Source organism: Eucalyptus grandis, chromosome 6 (assembly GCF_016545825.1).
Source record: "Eucalyptus grandis isolate ANBG69807.140 chromosome 6, ASM1654582v1, whole genome shotgun sequence".
NCBI classification, from domain to species: domain Eukaryota; kingdom Viridiplantae; phylum Streptophyta; class Magnoliopsida; order Myrtales; family Myrtaceae; genus Eucalyptus; species Eucalyptus grandis.
In genome coordinates this window covers 2,768,058-2,791,647 of record NC_052617.1, presented here as the reverse complement: position 1 = coordinate 2,791,647, position 23,590 = coordinate 2,768,058, and the positions used below count along the sequence as shown (strand labels likewise).

Sequence of the window (23,590 nt, the reverse complement as noted above, 5' to 3'; positions counted from 1 at the left end):
TGAGGAATTGTAGGGTGAAATACCGTGTGAGTTATTGGGTGTAATTGAAACTTATAAAATACTGGGAGTGTTTGATTGACTCGAGGATGTTCGTAATCTTCATTCTATCACTTGATCTATAATAAAATTTATTATTGCTCTCCCTGTGGACCACGTTAAGATAGTATTCAATCTATTTTGTTATTTTGTATATTTTACATTAGATCACTTACTTTCGCATTTATTTAGAGAGAGAGAGAGAGAGAGAGAGAGAGAGAGAGAGTGAGTGGGGAGAAAGATGCGATAGGTTAGAGGATTTATAGGGTTTGCGGGTCTAATTTTTCACCCTTTAAAATAAAATATGACATACAACGGTAGTCTCCACTCCACAGCATCTTCATGGAAGACAGGTGGGTGTACGTTAGCCTCAGCATCCTCCTTCTTCTTCCTTCTCTTCTTGTTCAAATTGCAGAGAAGCAACAAGAGGAATCTCCTGCTGAGCCCACCACTCCCAATCATCGGCCACCTCCTCCTTATTAAAGAGCCGGTCCACCAGACCCTCCCGTCTCTCTCCGACCGCTACGGCCCGTCCTTTCCCTCTCCTCCGGCTCTTGCTCCGTGGTTGTCATATCCTCCCCATCCGTAGCCAGTGCAACACCACCATCAGCATCGCCCCTTATGGCCCCCATTGGCCCAACCTCTGCCGCCTCACGGCCCTTGGAATCCTTTTGTTGCACCGCCTTGCTGGCTCCCTCACCATTTGGCTAGAGGAAGTGAGGCTACTCGTGAAGAGCCTCTCTGAGTTGACTGCGGTGGCAGTAGGGGGTGGGGGTTCCGTAAGGGTGGAGATGAGGTCAAGGCTGCAGGAGCTTGCCATCAACATCATTATGAGGATGATCTCTGGGAAGTGCTACTTAGCAGCTACTGTCGACACGAGCAATGCCGAGGTGGCCAGCGGTTCATGGAGGTGATAAAGGATACACTCGAGCCAAGCGGGACGGACCCAGGCGATTTCTTGCCGGCACTGAGGAGGGTGGTGGACTTCAAGGGGAGAGAGAGGAGGATGGTGGACGTGGCCAAGAGGTCCGATGTGATCTTGCAGGGCGTGATAGACGAGCTCAGGTCGATTCCATGCTGTGAGAGGGCTACTCGGACGGCATCATCAAAGGTCATATCCTGGTATGTGTATAACACATGTTCTGTTCACTTGACTTATGCATGTACAGTGAGATGGTTCTTCTCAATTTATACTTATGAGTTTGACTGAAGTCTTTGGGCGCTCACCAACAAAAGAAAATAGGAATAACAAGTCATTTGCTGCTATACCGCCTTGTGAGCTTAAAGTGGTAAGAACACGGGGGTTCGTCTGGAAAGAAAGGAAACAAGAGGTGAAGAGAGCGAATGGACAAAAATATGACCTACTTCCTAAACAAAAAGGCATTTCAATACCCTTAGCTTTGAATGATGGTTGAGAATCTTCCAATACACGTACTTTCGTGAATTTAGACCATTAAAAACGGCAGCTCTTTCTAAGGATATTACAATTAATTTTTTTTTAATGGTTGACAAAATTCAAACTGGTTTCACATATATGATTTATATTTTAAATAATCTCGTTTCTCTTTTCTATTTTGAGTATAGGGTTGTTTTTTCTTTGTCATTATTGCATGATCACAATGAATGTGAGCCCAATGCATATGCATTGATGGACCGTATAGGGTTGTTTTTTCTAGGGTGGAGTCCTTTCATCCAAAGTGTAATGAATCGGGCTCACATCCCCGAGAGTGATGTGTGACAGGACAATGCATTTTTTTTCTTCAATGGTGGCCGCTTTTTAGATTGTTGTAGATTTCGAAGGAGAAAGAAGCAGAAAGGACAAAATTAGAGCAATTATAGGGCGCAATACACGTGGAAATGTCAATTACACAAAATCTTTTGTCGTTTGCACGGAAAATTATTTCATAGCTAGAAATGGTTTAGACACCGCAAACCCTATAAAACCATGTCATCCCTCTCCCCACTATATCTCTTCCTCCCCCCACCCCCACCCCCACCCCCACCCCCAAACCCCCCGGGACACGTAGTCTCCGTAGTATCTTCATGGAAGACGTGGGGATGCACCTTATCTCAGCATCCGCCTTCCTTTTCCTTCTCTTCTTGTTCAAATTGCAGAGAAGCAACAAGAGGAATCTCCCACCAAGCCCGCCTTCACTCCCTATCATCGGCCACCTCCTCCTTATTAAAGAGCCAGTCCACCGGACCCTTCAGTCTCTCTCCGACCGCTACGGCCCGGTCCTCTCCCTCTCCTTTGGCTCCCGCTCCGTGGTTGTCATATCCTCCCCATCCGCGGCTGAGGAGTGCTTTACCAGAAATGACATCATCCTCGCCAACCGCCCCCGCCTACTCTTTGGTGAGATTATGCTCTATGGTGGCACGACCATCGGCGTTGCCCCTTACGGGCCCCACTGGCGCAACCTCCGCCGCCTCACAGCACTCAAAATCCTTTCCCCCACCGCCTTGCCTGCTCCCTCACCATCCGGCTGGAGGAAGTAAGGCTCCTCGTGAAGAGCCTTTATGAGGTGGCCACGGCAGCGGCAGGGGGTGGCGGATTCACGAGGGTGGAAATGAGGTCGAGGCTGGAGGAGATGTCCTTCAACATCATCATGAGGATGATCTCTGGGAAGCGCTGCTTTGGGGCTACCGTCGATTCGGGTGACACCGAGGTGGCTAGGCGGTTCGTGGAGTTGATGAAGGAGACACTCGAGCTGAGTGGGATGGACCCGGGTGATTTCTTGCGGGTGCTGAGGAGGGTAGTGGACTTCAAGGGGAGAGAACGGAGGATGGTGGACGTGGCTAAGAGGTCCGATGTGATCTTGCAGGGCATGATAGATGAGCTCCGGTCAAGAAGGAAGAGAAGCGACAACGGCCGAGAGGTGGAGAGCGAGACGATGATTGATTCCATGCTGTTGGAGGGCTACTTAGACGACATCATCAAAGGCCAAATCTTGGTATGTGCATAACACATGTTCTGTTCACTCGACTTATGCAAAGTACAGTGAGTTGGTTCTTCACAATTATTGTATTTCTGAGTTTGACTGAAGTCTTTCGGCGCTCACCAACAAAAGAAAATAGGAATAACTAGTCATTTGTTGCAGCATCGCCTTGCGAACTTAGAGTGGTAGGCGGTCCGGGGGACCCCATGGCTCCTCTCTTTTCAAGAATCCATACATCCCTTATAGTGTATGGACAGCTATCTCTTGAGCATAGGTTTTATCAAAAACGTGAAGAAGCATAAGGAAAACAACATATATTTTTCGGTTTTAACACTACGACATAGAAGGAATAGGAAAGGTGGAAAGTAGGGCAACGGGAGGTGAAGGGAGCAAATGGACAAAAATTTGAGTCGCCTCCCAAAAAACATAAAAAATCATCATCTGTGACCCTTAGGTTTAAATGACGGTCTAGCATCTTCTAATACATGTACCTTCACGAAGTTAGAACGTTAAAAACGCCACCTCTTTTTAGTATTTTACCAATTTGACGAATAATTTATTTCTTTTTTATACCTGACAGAATGCAAAGCTAGTTTCACATCTATGATTTAATTTATTCCGTAAAAGGTCTTGTTTTTCTTTTCTATTTTGAGTATAGGGTTTCTTAATCATTATTGCATGATCCTAATGTATGTGACCCCGATACATATGTACCGTTGAATTATATGGTCTCATGTGGAATCCTTTTCATCCACTGGTTCAATGAATTGGGCTTCTATCCGAGAGACTTATATGCACCAAGGTTCTGCATTTTCTTTCTTCAATAGTGGCTGCCATCTAGTTTGTCGTTGATTACAAAGTAGAAAGAAGAGAAAGGACAAAACGAATGAGCTTTTATAGGGCGCAATATGCGTAGAATTGTCAATTAAAAAATTTATTGGATCTTCTATCCTGTGCGCAGAAAATGATTGAGGTCAAATTCTATTTTTCTTTCCTGAACTTACGCATGTTTTCCGAATCCGATCGATTCGAGCTAAGTACCCATCGAACCATGCCGAAGTATGTCGTCAAAAAAACTGTCACCATTGACAAGCCACCGTAGAACATCACTTCTACATCTACATGATGCATTAAACAAATAAAGTTTGCACGTATACATGAACAAGACCATAAGAGCGGCCAATTACCCTTTCCTTTGCATTTTCCTCTTTACGTCTGAATCTGATTGTTCTTTAGTTTGGAAAACAAGTTTGATCTATTTTTGAAACTATTGAGCATACTTTGTTACTTAAACACAATTTGTGACAGTCAATGCTAAGTGCTGGCATGGACACATCCGCGGTGACAATAGAATGGGCCATGTCCCTCCTACTCAACCATCCAGACTTAATGAAAAAAGCTCAAGCAGAACTAGACGACGTCGTTGGCCGAGACCGTCTAGCTAATGAAGCAGACATCCACAAGCTACCTTGCCTTCAAAACATCATCAATGAGGCGCTTCGATTGTTTCCACCGGCACCACTCCTACTACCTCATGAATCTACTGAGGATTGCATGATCAGCGGGTTCAACGTGCCCCGAGGCACCATGATCCTAGTAAATGCATGGGCAATTCAGAGAGATGCAAAAGTGTGGGATGATCCCACAAGTTTTATACCAAAGAGGTATGAGGGACTAGAAGATGATCATGCATACCGGTTGTTGCTGTTTGGGATGGGGAGGAGGAGTTGTCCTGGTGCTGGCCTTGCCAATAGAATGGTGAGTTTGGCTCTAGCAGCGCTTATTCAATGCTTCGAGTGGGAACCAATCGGCGAAGAGCCGGTGGACTTGTCCGAAGGGACGGGAGTCACAATGCCGAAGAGAGAGCCACTAGAGGCTTTGTGCAAAGTGCGTGAATGCATGATTGCTAATGTTCTCACACGGCTTTGAGAAGGTCATTCTCCAGTGAACTTATTTGGTGATGTTAAACCTCCGTAATACTTATGAACTAATATGCAATAATAAAGTAAATTGGTATGAGTGAAATGAGGTGGAAATGAATGGAGCGAAAAAGACCTCAAAGTGAGAGTGGAATGAAATAAGAATTCCAGTTCTTATGTCTAGTGATAATGTATTGATGAAATGCCTGTTCATATGGACTTTCATTAGGCCTTTGAAAGGTATCAGAACACTATGGACTATTTTTATTGTAAGATGATATGTATGTTCGAAGAAAAGACCTGCGATTAACTACAGTTACTACGTGATTATCTCCTCGGTGTCCTCTGGATTTTGAGTTTGATTGGCATCTCCTCTAGACATGATATGAGTCCCTAGCAATTCCAATGTCATGGGGTTAGAGGTTACTGTGTAATGACAAAGATTTGGTAGTTGCAGACAAAACACGTTGGTTAGAGAGAGAGAGAGAGAGAGAGAGAGAGGTGGCGGCTACTAATGGTGGTGGATGGTGGCTCTACATGGGACCAGGAATGGGTGATCTTTTGTGCGTTTGCATCGTTAACGTCTTGCCATATTTACTTGGAGTGAGTTGCCCATACCTGATGATTCGAGTCCAACTATTATAATCGGTACATATATATTTATGATTTTTTGGACAATTCTTTTTACCAGTGGCCATTGGACTCATAATCAGGTCCATTATCAATTTTCCAGCCTCAAAAACTTGATTTAATCATTGTACGATCTCCTAGATAAATGACATAGGGTTGGGTCTAGTCTAATTAAGGTTTTCCTTTTGCACATAGAATCAAATTATCTATTTATAGCTGGATAACATCAAGATTATTTTTAAAAAGTCAATATTTTTATTTCGACGACATAACAACGTGTTTTAAATCAAAGGTGCCCTAATTTCCACAAGATGACACATTACTTTAGGCTAGAAAATTTTGCTAGAATATTGTCCGGTGAGGGAGGTTGGGTGGGATTTTCCATCGAAATTCACCATAATTTAGGTGTCGGGACCTAAAATGGAATCAGGATTGAGTTCAGTGGGATTCTGGGGCATCTTATGCCGAACCGCAGGGCCTGAGTGCCCGGCCTTACACCTTCAGCATGCAACCCGCGGACGGCGGGTTACGACATCGAACTCGAACACGACAACATGTCTGACGTCATAGAACAATATCATTATTTGTTGCGATATTTTCGGGCTTAATTACCACCGCACGTTCCTGTAATTATACGGTTACAAACGAGACGTGATCAAGAAGTGTGCCGACTCCCAGGCTAAAGGGCCTTCGAAATTGGTATCCGATCGCTGGGAAGGATAAGGCATGACTATTTCCATTTGGTTTCTTCCACAATCAAAAGAGCCGCAAGGTGAAGAGCACCATGATCTTCGACCTTGTCGTTTTTGCCTTCTTGTATGATGAATCGCCAATGTTCGGCCCATCAATCTTCACGTTTCGAAAGGAGTGCGAAGGACGGAACCGTTCGTGTCCATTCATAGGTGTGAACTTATCCTTTAGACAACTTGTGGTTGATATATAAAGAGAAACTATTAGATGATAGTTTATAATTTATTCTAAGAATAAAAATCTGTTTTAGATAATAAAAAAATCAAATAATAGATAACTATAAATTTTTATGGTCATTTCTTTAAAAATTTGTGATTCACAACAAATCCAAACATAATATGATTGATTTTTTTTTGTCAAACATAAATATGATTGATTATATAGTTCATTTTATCTCAAGAAAATAATAATTTAGAAAATATTTTTGAAAATGATTATTTGAATTGCTTGAAATAAATTCGTCAATAATAAATGTTTTCATTATCAATAATAATTTATGTCGTGAATGATGAAAATATTTTTAGTCATTCATTTTTTTTTGCAAAATAATTTTCAAATCATTTAGGTTTTGCAAAACAAATGCACCATATGTTTACATCTAATTGAGAAAAATGCATTAGAACTCTTGCAACTTCTATTCGAGTTGTAATGTTATTATGAATTTCTTTATCATGCTATTAATTTTTTTTTTTAAATTGAGGCGGTCTAGTATTTAATAAATTGACTTCTTTATTAGGTTTATTAAAATTTTGGATATTGCTAGCATAACACTCTTTAGGTTATTGTTAGAAAAACAATTTGTTGTAAATCATAAATTATTGAAGAAGTGAACTCAACAATAATTTATATTTATTTGTTATTTGATTTTTTTTTGTTCAGAATAGACTATTATTCTTACAGTAGACTAAATATTGTCACACAATTGCTTCTCTAAAATTTAGAGGGACATTTTTTTTGTTACTTCATTTCTCCATGGTCAAATTTCGATGAATCGACATTTTTGGTAACTTTCCTCATTTAAAGCCTAACTTCTAAATTAAAATTCAGACCTATCATCGAATGGCTTTAATTTTTTTTTTTTTAATGTCTTATGTTTGCAATTCTATGGCTTTCTTTTTCAACTGCGACTTGCAAGTGGCAGTACACCATTGTTGCTTTTTTAATTTTTGGCCAGATTCCACTAACAGATTTTTTTAAATAAAGGGTTGTTGCTGCAAATAGAAGTGATTTATTTGTATACTTAGTTTAAAATAATTTATTAACATGATCCAATGATGAGTCGCTGGTAGTATTGCACCGTCTTGGTTAAGCTTAATTTGAAATTTTATGCGAAAATGTGTGACGGGTCTGGGTCGGACTCTGTGTTGACAACTCAATTTTAATTAGGTTAATTTTATTTTATTAAGTTTTTATTTTATTTCGGATAAATAAGATAATTAATAAACAAACAAACAAAAAAAAACAAAAGCCCAGCCCTTTTTTTCTTTTCCCTTTCTCTTCCCCCTCCGCTTGGCCCATATGGCCCATTTTCCTTCACCCTTGGCCCAGCCCCTTTTCTCTCTTCTTCTTCCTCCTGTCTTCTTCTTCCTCAGTCGCTTGCATCTCACGTGCGGTGGCCGGCGACGCGCGCGAAGGATGGCCTACGGCCGAGGAGTGTAGGGCGACGTCGGCCGGAGGGGATAAGATCGCGGCGCCATTAATGCCGAGCGAGCCATTTTGGAAAGCTCGATGGGACACCGGTTTAGCCGAGCGGAACCGGTGGGCAAGCCGGAGGCCGGCGACCGAGCCCCTCTATCGACCGGAGTTCCTTCGCCTATAAATAGGTGGCCGCAAGCATCGTCGGAGGGTGTGGCGAGCTCGGAAATCCTTCACTAAGAGACATCGGGAAGGGTTGAAGGGCGAGCGCAGGAGAGAGCTCGAGTCGCGAGCTCGGCCCACCTTCCACCGAGAGACTTCGGGAAGGCGGGCGGCGAGCGATTTCGAGAAGGTCGATCCGGCCGATGGAGGCTCGGATCGGCCGAGTGAGAAGAAATCAAGGCCGAGGAAGGTCCGCCGAGATCCGCACCTCGGATCTAATTCTCTCTTGCTTTGCCTGTTGTTGCCGCCGGACGCCGTGCCGCAGCCGTTCGCCTCGACCAAGTCCCGACGCCGTTGATTCGAAAGCTTATTGTCGTGCCCCCACCGCGAAGCCGTTGCCGTGATTGATTTGCCGACGCCGCGCCAGATCGGGAAGCCGAGTTGCCCCGTCACCGCCACCGTTTGCCATCTCGTCATGGACGGGTGCATAACCGTCACCGCCGTCGATCGCGTTATCGACGTCGCATTCCCCCTCTCGGACCATGTCGCCACCAACCACACCAGCGCAACCGTGTTGTTGCTCGTCCTCGCTGTCCCCGTAGGCGGTTTGTCACCGTCGCCACCACCGTCGCCGCCGTAATGCCTCGGTTTTCCTCCCTCGGCGCTGGATTTGCAAACCCTAGGGTTTGCGATTTTCCGGGTCGCCGAATCGGAGCCGGGTCGGTGAGTTGGGTAGGGTTTCGCGAGGCCAAGGGAGGTTGGAAGCCGGGTTGTGGAGTCGGAGCCGGGTCGGCGAGTCGAGTAGGGTTTCCGTGATTTTGGGCGGCGGAAATCCGGTTCGGCGAATCGGGTAGGGTTTCGCCGAACCGGGTCAATGGGTCGGCCCGGTTCTTTTCGAAAACGGGCTTTTGGGCCACGGCGTCGTTTTAATAAAAAAACAAAAAAATAAATAATAAAAATCCGAGTCGGGCGCAACGCGAGCCCGTCCTCGTTCGGGTTGCCAACCCGGGTCGAACACAACCCGTGGATCCGACCCGGGTCGGTTTTTTATTTTAAAATAATATTTTAATAATAAATAAATAATTTATTTTCCAAAAAGCAAAAAATATATTTTCTTTTCGAAATATATTTTTAAAAAAACAAAACAAAACAAAAATATCCAAAAAACATTTTATTTTCCAAAAATATTAAAAAATGTTTTAATTTCCAGAAAATCGAAAAATAGTAAAAAAATGATAAAAATATTTTATTTTCCAAAAAAATCAAAAAATAAAAAATATTCCATATTTTCCAAAAATGCCAAAAATCCAAAAAAGGCCAAAAATTCATCAAAAAGCCAAATTTTTTTTAGAAAAGCCAAAAAGACTTGTATTTTCCCAAAAATACCAAAAAATCCCCAAAAAAATCCCTTTTGTGTCCAAAAATTAGAAAAGACCTAGAAAATGTTTTCCTTTTGGCTTGTATTTTCCCAAAAATACCAAAAAATCCCCAAAAAAAAAAATCCCTTTTGTGTCCAAAAAATTAGAAAAAGACCTAGAAAATGTTTTCCTCCCAAAATGCATGGAAAATCCCTCGAACATCCAAAAAACCTCGGGGTTTAAACAAGATTAGGTACCGAAAGGGCATTAGTGATTAACTAGTGTAATCAAGTCCCCGATCCTAATTTCTCTGGTTGCGCAGGAGTGAGTATTTCTCCCGATACTTCACTTGTGTTTCTAATCAACCCACCCCGAATCGATTAGTGGCGACTCCAATTTAAAAATTGATTTACAGGTTAAAAACTTAGACTATTAAAGTCGTGAATTGGTGGACTTGGGAGAGTCCAGGCTTAATAAATTCAGCCGAGCCATTAGCTTCCTTAGGCGCCCATACCCGATTGCGGGCGCCGAAAAAAAAGAGGTCGCGACACTCTGGCAATAATATAGTGATTGGGATAGATTTGGGATGAGATTAACCAACCCAAATTCATGATATGTCAGAGAATCTTACCTAGAAAATATTTGTATGGAACATATTAAGTATATTAGAAGACACTAGTAATTAGTTTAGAAATCACTAAACAAAGGCTTACATGAATTTATTTAACACGTGATCATTTTAATTTGTTGAGTGTTATATACGTGTTGGCACCCCCAAAAAATTGTCAACTTCGATGTCAAAGAGTTAATAAGAATTGATGCCGCTCACCACATGTTGATTATGGCTTTGGATATGATACTAAATCAGGCCAATTTAATGATAAAGTGCTAAGACTATTGAGACAGAGGACCTTCTCAAGTCGGATCATAGTGATAAAATAGAGTCTCGAGTAAATAAAGTTTAGGGAAATGTAAATTGCGTTTGATAAAAATTAGTGTTTGGAAAAAAAAAAAAAAAACTTTGACAAGGGGTTTTGGCCGCGTTTTTTATATTGTTTTATTAAATTAAATTCAAATCCTTTGCCGGAGTCTGTGAATGCCTTAGGTGGACAATAAGCCACATCTAGCATTGACAGTGGTCGACTAAGGTCACACAAGACCTAGGTGAGGGCTATTTGATGCTTGGCAAGGGGCCGAGGGTCGCGCGAGACCTAAGCGATCGTCGCTTAGGGTTGTGCGACCTCAGGTGAAGGTTGCCAGAGGTCATGTCACTTGAGGTCGTGCGACCCTCGTCAACCCTTCACCAACTACTCATCGGCCATCCTCACACGAAGAAGATGACCAATACAAAGAGGGCAAAATCAGAAAACTAAAGAATTGGCAAACGCAGTTTTGAAAGTAAAAGATATTTTAATTTTAATTTCAACAATTTGCAAATGCTACTTTGGAATACTAATGGGTTTTCAACATTCCCAAATCTTGCATTTGGCCGAAATTTACTTCAAAATATTTGTCAAACATTCCAGCATTTTCCCAAGGGGCATTGTCAAGGGTTATTGGAGGTTGAAAGCTCCTTGAGAAAGCTGAACCAAATGCATTTTTCATGTAGTGATAGACATGTGAAGTCTTGAAGTACCATTTGACAATGAATTTATTTATGAAACTACATCCAAGAATTCAAGTGTTTATAGCTAACTAAATCTTGTGGTAAGATTTGGTGAAACACCGTGTTAGTTATTGGGTGTGATTGGGACTTACTAAATACTGAAAGTGTTTGATTGACTCAAGGATGGTCGTAATCTTTATTGTATCGCTTGATTTATAGTAGAATTCATTACTCTTCTCTCCGTGGACATGAACCACGTTAATCCACTATTTGATCTATTTTGTTATTATGTATATTTTACAATAGATTGCTTACTTTCGCAACAATTTTATGTGTCAAATGGTTTAAAGTGTGAAAAATTAGACCCGACAAACCCTATAAATCCTCTAACCTATCGCATCTCTCTCCCCCCACACACACACTCTCTCTCTCTCTCTCTCTCTCTCTCTCTCTCTCTCTCTCAATACAATATCACATACAACGGTGGTCTCCACTCCACAGCATCTTCATGGAAGACGGGTGGGTGTACGTCGCCTCAGCATCCTCTTGTTCAAATCTCTACAATTCCTTCCACAGCATCTTTCTTGTTCAAATCTCAAATACAATATCACATACAACGGTGGTCTCCACTCCACAGCATCTTCATGGAAGACGGGTGGGTGTACGTCGCCTCAGCATCCTCCTTCCTCTTCCTTCTCTTCTTGTTCAAATTGCAGAGAAGCAACAAGAGGAATTCCCCACCGAGCCCGCCTTCACTCCCTATCATCGGCCACCTCCTCCTTATTAATGAGCCAGTTCACCGGACCCTTCAGTCTCTCTCTAACCGCTATGGCCCGGTCCTCTCCCTCTCCTTTGGCTCTCGCTCCGTGGTTGTCATATCCTCCCCATCCGTGGCCGAGGAGTGCTTTACCAGGAATGACATTGTCCTCGCCAACCGCCCTTGCCTGCTCTTTGCCAAGATTATGTTCTATGGTGGCACAACCATCGGCTTTGCCCCTTATCGGCCCCAGTGGCGCAACCTCCGCCGCCTCACAGCACTCAAAATCCTTTCCCCCCACAGCCTTGCCTGCTCCCTCACTGGCCGGCTAGAGGAAGTAAGGCTCCTCGTGAAGAGCCTTTATGAGGTGGCCACGGCGGCGCCAGGGGGTGGCGGTTTCACGAGGGTGGAGATGAGGTCGAGGCTGGAGGAGATGTCCTTCAACATCATCATGAGGATGATCTCTGGGAAGCGCTGCTTTGGGGCTACCGTCGATGCAGGTGACACCGAGGTGGCCAGGCGGTTAGTGGAGTAGATAAAGGAGACATTCGAGCTGAGCGGGATGGACCCGGTTGATTTCTTGCCGGTGCTGAGGAGGGTAGTGGACTTCAAGGGGAGAGAACGGAGGATGGTGGACGTGGCTAAGAGGTCCGATGTGATCTTGCAGGGCATGATAGATGAGCTTCGGTCAAGAAGGATGAGAAGCAACAGCGGCCGAGAGGTGGAGAGCAAGACGATGATCGATTCCATGCTGCTGGAGGGCTACTCGGACGACGTCATCAAAGGCCAAATCTTGGTATGTGCATAACACATGTTCTGTTCACTTGACTTACGCATGTACAGTGAGATGGTTCTTCACAATTTATGTTTCTGAGTTTGACTGAAGTCTTTCGGCGCTCACCAACAAAAGAAAATAGGAATAACAAGTCATTTGTTGCAGTATCACCTTGCGAGCTTAGAGTGGTAAGAACACGTGGGTTTGTTTTGGAAAGAAGGGCAACGAGAGGCGAAGGGAGCAAATAGACAAAAATTTGACTCGCCTCCCAAAAAAAAAAAAACATCATCTATAACCCTTAGGTTTGAATGATGGTTTAGCATCTTCTAATACATGTACCTTCATGAAGTTAGAACGTTAAAAGCGCTGCCTCCTTTTAGCATTTTACAAATTTGACGAATAATTTGTTTCTTTTCTATACCTGACAGAATGCAAAGCTAGTTTCACATCAATGATTTAATTTATTCCGTAAAAGGTCTTGTTTTTCTTTTCTATTTTGAGTATAGGGTTTCTTAATCATTATTGCATGATCCTAATGTATGTGACCCCGATACATATGTACCGTCGAATTATATGGTCTCATGTGGAATCCTTTTCATCCACTGGTTCAATGAATTGGGCTTCTATCCGAGAGACTTATATGCACCAAGGTTCTGCATTTTTCTTTCTTCAATAGTGGCTGCCATCTAGTTTGTCGTTGATTACAAAGTAGAAAGAAGAGAAAGGACAAAACGAATGAGCTTTTATAGGGCGCAATATGCGTAGAATTGTCAATTAAAAAATTTGTTGGATCTTCTATCCTGTGCGCAGAAAATGACTAAGGTCAAATTCTATTTTTCTTTCCTGAACTTACGCATGTTTTCCGAATCCGATCGATTCGGGCTAAGTACCCGTCGAACCATGCCGAGGTCTGTCGTAAAAAAAAACTGTCACCATTGACAAGCCACCGTAGAACATCACTTCTACATCTACATGATGCATTAAACAAATAAAGTTTGCACTTATACATGAACAAGACCATAAGAGCGGCCAATTACCCTTTCCATTGCATTTTCCTCTTTACGTCTGAATCTGATTGTTCTTTAGTTTGAAAAACAAGTTTGATCTATTTTTGAAACTATTGAGCATACTTTGTTACTTAAACACAATTCGTGACAGTCAATGCTAAGTGCGGGCACAGACACATCCGCGGTGACAATAGAATGGGCCATGTCCCTCCTACTCAACCATCCAGACGTCATGAAAAAAGCTCAAGTAGAACTAGACGACGTCGTTGGCCGAGACCGTCTAGCTAATGAAGCAGACATCCAGAAGCTACCTTGCCTTCAAAACATCATCAATGAGGTGCTTCGATTGTTTCCGCCGGCACCACTCCTAGCGCCTCATGAGTCTGCTGAGGATTGCATGATTGGCGGGTTCAATGTTCCCCAAGGCACCATGATCCTAGTAAATGCATGGGCAATTCAGAGAGATGCAAAAGTGTGGGATGATCCCACAAGTTTTATATCAAAGAGGTATGAGGGACTAGAAGATGATCATGCATACCAGTTGTTGCCGTTTGGGATGGGGAGGAGGAGTTGTCCTGGTGCTGGCCTTGCCAATAGAATGGTGAGTTTGGCTCTAGTGGCGCTTATTCAATGCTTCGAGTGGGAACCAATTGGCGAAGAGCCGGTGGACTTGTCCGAAGGGATGGGAATCACAATGCCGAAGAGAGAGCCATTGGAGGCTTTGTGCAAAGTGCGTGGATGCATGATTGCTAATGTTCTCACACAGCTTTGAGAAGGTCATTCTCCAGTGAACTTATTTGGTGATGTTAAACCTCCGTAATACTTATGAACTAATATGCAATAATAAAGCAAATTGGTATGAGTGAAATGAGGTGGAAATGAATGGAGCGAAAATGACCTCAAAGTGAGAGTGGAATGGAATAAGAATTCCAGTTCTTATGTCTAGTGATAATGTATTGATGAAATGCCCATTCATATGGACTTTCATTAGGCCTTTGAAAGGTATCAGAACACTATGGACTATTTTTATTGTAAGATGATATGTATGTTCAAAGAAAAGACCCGCGAGTAACTACAGTTGCTACGTGATTATCTCCTCGGTGTCCTCTGGATTTTGAGTTTGATTGGCATCTCCTCTAGACATGATATGAGTCCCTAGCAATTCCAATGTCATGGGGTTAGAGGTTACTGTGTAATGAAAAAGATTTGGTAGTTGCAGACAAAACACGTTGGTTAGAGAGAGAGAGAGAGAGAGAGAGAGAGAGAGAGAGCAATGTTAGGCAGCGATGACGACCATAGTGGCCGATGACGATAGGTGGCGGCTACTAGTGGTGGTGGATGGTGGCTCTACACGGGACCAGGAATGGGTGATCTTTTGTGTGTTTGCGTCGTTAACGTCTCGCCATATTTACTTGAAGTGAGTTGCCCATACCTGATATTTCGAGTCCGACTATTACAGTCGGTATATATCCTGCTCCTTGGTGGAGTAAGCTTTTCTTGAAAGCATCTCCTACGGCTCTGTCTTTCCCAGCTTGCTGTAACCCTGCTCTCGCTTTTACTTGGCAGATTAGTCTCAATGATCACTTTACGAAATTCTTGAAGCTTTCTTGGTCTTCCACTGAGAACTTCTCTCTTTCTGGAGAGAGCTCTTTAAACTTGGCATGGTTGGTTGGGTACTTTCCAAAAATGAAGGTCCCCACGCGTCGTGGCTTGTCGGTTCGGGGTTCTTTTTCTCTACTTCCACTGGTGCTAGCCGTGAAGATACGGAAAATTTGATGCCCCTTATTCTTCCGGAACTAGTCATCTTTAAATCGATCGATACAGGCCTCTTGAAATCTTCTATTTGCCCACTTGCTTCTCTTTGATTTGTTATTTGACCGGTTGTATGCCCTGCGGGGATGGAGCGACAGATGGCAGAGTAAATAGATGTCTTGTTGCCCTAAGTGTAAAATAGTAGTAATAAGCATAGAGACTTTAAGCTTTTTTCTCTTCCTCATAAAGATAGATATCCTAGGGCTCACCCTTGGACAGGCGATGAAAACTATGGAGAAATCTTTTAATCCTTACCAACTTCATCTTTTGGCCGCGGTATCGACAGTGCCGAGTGGAAGGGCCATTGCTCAATGCATTTTGATCCTTGGTTCATTTCGCCATTTTACCTAATGAACACAATGGTCTGAACTCAGTCATCAAACCCTCCACATAGTATGGTAATGCATGTAGTTGAGGTGTCCTATCCATTAACCTTATCAAATAAACTTCTCATTTATGTATTTTTTTTGGAAGGGATATAACTAGTCGGGGAAACATATTTCAATTAGTAGAGGGGTGCCAGTAGATGTGCCTCGGGAAAGGATTTTTTTTTTTTTTTTCATTTTTTCCAATCGAACAACCTTCCTCTCCATTGTATTGCAAAAATGGAAGCCAGCCTTGGGTCACGGACCTCAACGTCCGGTCCATCAACGATTTCCTTAGTATCCCGAAACAAACAAACAGCTTTGTAGATGACCAAAAGGCAGGATGATTCTACGAATGCCTCAATTACTATCTATTTGCAATTGTCTTCGTTTTGAATCTGCGCCCAGGCTTATTAAAAGTATCTAAGGTGCTGTTGACATCTAAATTTTACCTAATCATTTAGTAATTAGTTGCATAAAAAAAATAGTAAAATTGCATTTCATGTAATCACATTTGCATCGGCACCAAAACACAACAAGAAGCAAGGGCTCACGGTCAATAATAAAAAAAGGGGGTTTCTCTTTTGCCGGTTTGAAAACACAAAAAAAAAAAAAAAGACAGAAAGAAGAAAGGAGTTCCTACATGTCTATTGTCTCTTTCTCATTAATGAATGCACATGCATGCACAAATTCGGCGGACGTGGTAGGGGCCCTCGATCAATAAGATGCACGAAAGGTGGTCTTTCTCTTGCTGGTATGAAAACATGCAATGAAAGTAAAAAAAAAAGAGAGAAGAAAGAAAGTGCTTCACGTCCATTGTCTCTCCCTCATTAATGCATGCACATGCATGGACAAAATTCAGCAAACGTGAAAATTCTGGAGAAGCCGCAAGCGTGAAGAAAGAGAAGAGTGAAGACTCCACTGCACGCGCGGAAATTCTGGGGAAAGCCTGCAAGAGGATAGGCCAGCATTTTTATAATACTTCCCTTCCTAGATCGGTGGCCACCATATTTGAAAAAAGGAACCAAACTTGAACAAGCAAGGAAAAGTTGCGGTTGCCTCCTGTTCACCTGTTGCCTATAAATAAGCGAGGAAAGAGGGAGCACGGGGAGGAGAGGAGGAGGAACGAAGCATTCACTGAGAGGTTTGTGAGAGCTATCCGTACAGAGACGGAGAAGGGACGTGCGAAGGAGAAGCGCCCTTGTTCTTCTCCTTCGCTGGACTTTCCGCCGGTTTCGCAGCCGCGTCCGCGCTCGCTCCACCGCGCCTCCGCACCCACCATTCGAAGCCACAAGTGACGCCCGCGAACTATAGCACTGTCACTAAGTCTCGCTCGTCGCTGCGCCCGCCGTTGCACCGCCGAGTCCTGTCCCTTGCTGCATTGCGACAACTCACGTTGACACTCGCGCTTTTGCTCACGCCTTGCCCGCCGCGCCCGTCGCTGCACTTCAGCCCGGCGTCGCATCTCCCTCCGGCGAGTTCCGAGCGCGCCACCGTCTTTGCCGGAACACCAGCAGAACCGTCCCGACACCTGCACCCGCAGCCAGCCTTTGCCTCCGCCTCTGTCCTTGACGACTAGCCGCTGCCACACCTCCGCACCTCTGCCCACTCGCCGCCGCTGCTGTGCCTCTAACCGCCCGACGCCAGTGCCCGACGCCGCGTCATCGTTCCTGCCATCGCCCCTCGTCGGCCCGTCGCCCGCAGCTCGAAGCCACGAGCAAAGCTCGCAACCCCACCGCCTTTGCTTTTGACTTGCGGTTGCCGGAGCCCCGCTCCACTTGTAGCGCCCGATGTCCCCTCTCGCGCCGCCCGTGCCGCGCCGCTCGATCCGCCTAGCACCACCAGCCACGACGCCCTTGCTGTCCCGAGCTCGCTCACTCGACGTCGGCCTACTCCGCTCCGCCAAGTCCGCCAGCTATCCCTCATGAGTTGCCGCGCCCGAGCTGCCCCCACAAAGCCCGTGACGAGCTTGACCTAAGCCGTCTGTTGCGTTGCAATCGCCACGGCCCGACCCCGACGCTAGCGAGTTGCACGCCCTCCGCTTCTCCTGCACCAGCGGTGGTTGCTGCTTTGCCACTGCTGGTCCGTGTTTGTTGCCACTCGCCGGAGCTCCGGTTGATGGCGAACCACCACCGGCAGCAACCCACCACCACAACCACCTTCCTTATCCGTGCCGAGCCTCCATCGTGGTCTATAAAGTACCACTCGTTAAGGCAAATTTGGAAAAAATTCAAATTAGGTAGGTTTATTTTATTAGATAGATCTATTTTATTTTATGTTATTTTATCTTTAATATTTCGTTTTTTATGTTATGTTATCTTAATATTTCGTTTACTTTATTTGAATTAGTCCTTAATGCATGTTTGAAAATCCCTGACGTATCACCTAATTCGCATCCGCACAATGATTTTTTATTTCATCTATAAGGCTTTAGATGAAATAATTAATCACGCGGGAATAAAATTGATATTTTGATCTTTAAGGCTTAAGATCAATTTATTAATTTTATTAGCGAAACAACCATGGAGGATTTGGTATCTTTTAATTGTTTTGTTTATCTCAAAAATACAAAAAAAAATTGCATTTACATATCATGTAGATTAGAATTGATTTTCCTAGATAAAATTGCATGATAAAAAAATTAGTTTTTTTTAAATGCATGTTTAGATGATATCTAGGTTAGATAATATCTTTTGGAATAAAATTGCATGATGAGATAATTTTCTAAGTTAAGATAGGATTTAGATTAGTCTAATCCTAACTTAAAATAGATAATGTCTCGCTTTAGTTAGATTTTTATTTTTAGTGATTTTAATTACGAATTTTCATTAAAAAAATCATGCGCATGTCATGTAGAATTAGGTTCATGAAATGCACGTCATTTAGTAATTATCGCTAGGTTCATTTAATTAGAAATTGCTCGTCATTAGAATTATGCCATTTGGTTAATTTAGATTGCACATTTAATTATTGGACAATTTTCATTTCGAATTTCATGAAAAATACCAAAAAGAATTGTCGTAGAATTAATTTTATTCTCTAGGATATATTGCATGCTTATTAAGAAAACACAAAAACATTGCATTAGGCCATATTATCATATCATATTATTCCATGTTAGATTAATAGTATGCATTGCATATTGCATGATTTTCATTAAATAAGAAAAAAAAGGAGAAATTGCGTGTTCATTAGAAATCATATTTAGACTGTCGATGTGAATTCTGATCTAACACTGCAGATGCTTTCGTTGCTATGAGGTAAGTCTGCAATTTATTCATTACTTTCTTGGGTGTTAAATTGGTGGTTTACGCACCCGCATGATCACTCCACATGTTAGGAAGATAAATTAAAATCAATTCAAGCTGCCTGCAAAAAAACATTTTTGAAAATAAAAAGAATGGTACCGAAAGGGCATTAGAGAAATCTAGTGTAACCAAGTCCCCGAACACACAATCTCTGGTTCGTAGGAGTGAAGTGATTCTCTCATTACTTTACTTGGGTTTCTAATCTACCCACAAAAAATAGATTAGTGGCGACTCCTAATTGAAAATCAATTGCATGTTAAGAACTTGAACCTAAGTTGCGAATTGGTATGGGCTTGGAAGAGCCCGAGTTAAGTCTAGGCTTAACAATCCATTAACCTAAACCGTAGGTGGTGCACCTGAAATTTAGGTCGCGACAGCTTGGCGACTCCGCTGGGGAACTTTGATTTAAGACTTTTAGTGGACTTAGGCCAGTTTTCTCTTTTCAAAACAAAATTATTTTTGTTTGGCAGCAATGATCCCAGGTACGTCCCTAATATTTAAGGTGTTAAATGTTCTTGCAGGATGTGAGGTATAAGGGGAAGTGTTTGCTAACCTTTGTTTTGTAGGGAGGTGTAGGAATGTATGCATGCCTATGCATTTACACGACACTATTGCACACACAACCTGCTGCTGGACCTAGGCTGTGATAGGATTTTTAAGATGGTGTTGAGAAGGACACTTCCTCAAAAGTGAGACTGCTATGTAGAGGTTGACATTCTCTTCCTCGAAAGTTTTTCATGGTGTCGACTGTGTTTGTCCATATCCGCGAGACTGCGTGATTATAGGACATTCCTTTTGACTGAGCCGGAGTTAAGATGACTTGACTTGGTACGTGAGGCTGCGACTAGTCATCCCACCCTTTTAACTCCACTTTGCTAAGCCTGTCTAAAGTAGAAATCGAACCCCACATCTCATGCGCTTGTCTATGTGGTTGTTTTTAATCGTCTGGAAAAGTAAGTTTTCTGTCCTTTTACTCTTGCAATTTACTTCCCTTATTATGTCTTTGGTCGGTCCATGACATTAGGTTGGTCGAGTCTTGGTCTATAAACAATGGGAAGGTCCGACATTCGATTCGTGCCTGCACCAAAGTATGAACTCAAATCATGGTGGGATCGTCTTGGCTCCGATGGTCAAAGCTATGTGGAAAACAGACTTGGTCGCCTTGTTCCCCTCCTCGACATCGATATCCAAAGTGGCGTCATGCAAGCACTTGCTCATTTCTGGTGTCCCCAAACATCAACATTCATATTTGGTAAGCACGAGTTGACTCCGACTCTGGAAGAATATAGCATTGCCATAGGAAAACCTTTGGAATTGGAATTAATAAACCCACCCCTTGGATTAGAACCTGAATCAATCTTGTCTGACTTTCTTAGGATGGATAAGAATCAAATAAAAAGAGTGTTAAAAGATAATTGTCATGCATGTTCGTTCTCCTTCCTAGATCAAAGTTTTGTTAATGCTGACACTCTTTTAAAAAGTAAGATTTTCCTTCTAGCCTTCTTCGGGTTTATTGTTTTTCCTCTTCGTAAAGGCGCCATTAATCCTTCTGTCACATGGGTGGTCAAACAAGTATGTGCCGGGATTAGTTTTGTCAACACTATTTTAGCTGAAACATTCTTGTCACTCACCCGATTTAAGGAAAATGAAGATAAAACTTTTCGTGCGCCAATTGAGCTTTTACAAATCTGGTTCTTTTCTCATATGAGTAGGATCGATATTCGCATGAAAATTATTAATCTCACTGATTCCCATCATCCCATCGAGGTGTTCAAAAATCATCAAGATCGAACTCCAAATCTTTCTTTCTCAAAATGGGTCAAATTATTTTAAAATCTGAATACCAAGATTTTCCTATGGCATGCTAAATGGTTCCAAGTCTCCAAGGCACGTTTCTCTCATGGCGATAATGAGCCGATCCCGCTATTGGGGATTACTGGTGCCACTTCCTACTACCCACTTCGAGTGGCCCGTCAATATCGAGTGGTGCAGGATCTATCGCCCCCTCTTAAGCTGAGTTTGTTCCAAGTCCGATTCACTGCCAAGGATGATGATCACAAAAAGCAGCTTCGCTATATCAAACAAGCTCGGCTCGCATGTCACGAACAAAAATTGAGCTTGCCTGAAGATGAGCTTGAGGGGAAGGAAAAGATTTACTATGCCACGGCTCGGTACATCCGTCAGCACAAGATCCCGACTAAGTTTCTCCCAAAAGTGCCAGATGTGATTGAAAAGCCCACTCAACAAGCAGAGCTTAATCGTCACAAAAGGAAGATTGAAGAACTTGAGAAGCAAGTTAAGAAGGACGCTAAGGAGAAGAGGCAATTACGTCAAGCGTTGGCTTCCCGATTGTTTATAGATCGGGCCAAATAAAGTGGCTTGAATCTATTTAGTCTTTTTACTTTAAGCTTAATATTTAGGAAGTTGAGTCTTTTTACTTGATTAGTTTTTTGCCTTGTCAATGTCAAACAATTTCATAAATAAAAGCAGTTAGACTTTCGTCATGGACCGGCATGTTTTATACGAAATGCTTATGTGTATTCCTTTTTTCAAATTAGGTGATAACGGATCCTCCACGTTCGCCTATCATTACACGATCAAGAGCAAAAATGGCCGACCAAACCGAAATGCGTGATCGTATGACCGCTATGGAAAACCAACTCCAGCAGTTGCTCACCTCTATGCAACTTATGACAGATCAAATGCAATCCCTTCAAGTGAATCAGACTCTTGCATCCACTCTCCCTGAGATAGTAGTCCCAAAGCAGACGAACAAGGCCCAAATGGGTGATGACGACATGCCTGAGCTGGAGGATGACCCACTGTTCATCACAGCCGAAAAGACTAAGCCCGACAATGTCCCTAAGGCGGAGCAAGATGAACGCTTCGCCAAACTTGAAGAGAAACTAAAACAATTGCAAGAGTCGCGGAATTCACTCCCGTTCGACTTGTCGGTTTATGAGAAAGTCAAAGTGCCAAAGAAGTTTAAGATGCCGGAGTTCGAGAAATACGATGGTACTTCCTGCCCAAAGGCTCATTTGCAGATGTACCACGTACGCATGGCCCAATACGTCAAGAACGAGCCGCTCATGATCCAATCGTTTCATGCAAGCTTGACTGGGCCCGCACTCAATTGGTACATAATGAAAAATGTAAACCTTCTCGACACCTGGAATGATGTGGCTGACGCTTTCCTAAAGCAGTATAAGTTCAACATGGACATTGCACCTTCTCGAGAGGATCTTGATCGGATGAAGAAGAAGAAAAGTGAGTCATTTAAGTAGTATGCTGTAAGGTGGCGAAACTTGGCAGCTCAAATAACTCCTGAGCCTACAAACAAGGAGTTAATGAAGTTGTTCGTCAAGACTCTCCCGTATGAGTTCCGTAACCGGATGGCTAGCACATACGTTGAGAACTTCAACCAACTTATCCCAGTGGGTGAACAGATCGAAATGGGGCTAAGGGATGGATGGTTCAATGAACCGACTCATCAAGGCAAAAGGTTCACCATGAAGAAAGACAAAGAACCGACCACTGAAATCAATGTTGCATATGCGCAACCAACCCCTAGTAAGCCTCAGATGGTTCGTGTCCCTGGGAATCAGCAAGATGGAGACCGAGTGCCTGCACCGCGGCAATTCACCAAAAGGCAATTCTCTCCTCTTCCTGGCCCTCTATCTCAGGTCCTGCCGATACTCCAAAAGAAGGGATTGATCTCCCAAGAACCAAAGCGGCTCAATGCTAAAAAATTCTCCAACTATGATCCCTCCAAAAGATGTGAGTATCATATGGGAGAGGTCGGCCATTCAACTGATGAATGTTTGACTTTGAAGCACAAGATCCAAAATTTGTTGGATACTAAGGCATTTTCTTTCCGCACCACCCAACCGAATGTCAAGAAGAATCCGTTGCCGGAGCATGAGGGAAACGTGAATGCAATCTTTGAATTCAATGCTGGCAAGAAGATGAACTTGAAGGTGTCTGTCAAAGATATCTATAGCGGATTAGTTAGAGTTGGTTACTATCCGACAGATGAGAATCCTCCCTTGCCTACCATGAAGGAAAGGGTTCAAGAGATGGTTAAGGCTGGCGTGATCGTGTATGCTGACCAAGCTGGAATAGTGTCAACTATCTCCGAAATCGTCATTGATTGGGAGAAAGAATTTGCTAAGCTAAGTGCTGAAAAGAGTGAACCAGACCCATTGATCGAGGACATGCCCCCACTTGAGGACGCCTCCGACCATGAAGGACTGATAGTGGAAGTACCTTCAACTAATGAAGAAATAATTATTGAGATGCCCCAGCTGTATGAGTACACGGATAACAAAGCGGTTCCCGGTCATACGAGCTAGATGTTGACACGATTACAAGGTCCGGACGGACCTATGCTCAAGCTAATACCCAACCTGCAAAGCCAATTACTGATGAAGAGGCTAAAGAATTTCTGGCTATAATCAAAGCAAGTGAGTATAACGTGGTCGACCAGTTGCGGAAATTGCCCGCTCAAATCTCTTTACTTGAACTCTTGCAAACG

At 43.1% G+C, this 23,590-nt stretch overlaps 3 protein-coding genes across 3 annotated transcripts; all 3 read left to right on the top strand.

Annotated features, from left to right (window-relative positions):
• The first annotated feature begins 2,045 nt into the window (after positions 1-2,045).
• LOC104447844 (isoflavone 3'-hydroxylase) lies at positions 2,046-5,225 on the top strand. Its single transcript, XM_018876445.2, is given in 3 exon segments — positions 2,046-2,485; positions 2,488-2,987; positions 4,281-5,225. Coding segments are annotated over 3 exon segments (1,527 nt in total). The 5' UTR covers positions 2,046-2,079; the 3' UTR covers positions 4,902-5,225.
• Positions 5,226-11,676: 6,451 nt separating this feature from the next.
• On the top strand, positions 11,677-12,324 carry LOC120294919 (isoflavone 3'-hydroxylase-like). The gene has a single exon (XM_039315957.1). It carries the CDS (start codon positions 11,677-11,679, stop codon positions 12,322-12,324), a length of 648 nt encoding a protein of 215 aa, XP_039171891.1.
• Positions 12,325-12,351: 27 nt separating this feature from the next.
• LOC104451124 (cytochrome P450 81Q32) lies at positions 12,352-14,424 on the top strand. The gene is made up of 2 exons (XM_039315956.1): positions 12,352-12,585; positions 13,723-14,424. Exons 1-2 carry the CDS (start codon positions 12,352-12,354, stop codon positions 14,341-14,343), a joined length of 855 nt encoding a protein of 284 aa, XP_039171890.1. The 3' UTR covers positions 14,344-14,424.
• The last annotated feature ends 9,166 nt before the right edge of the window (positions 14,425-23,590 follow it).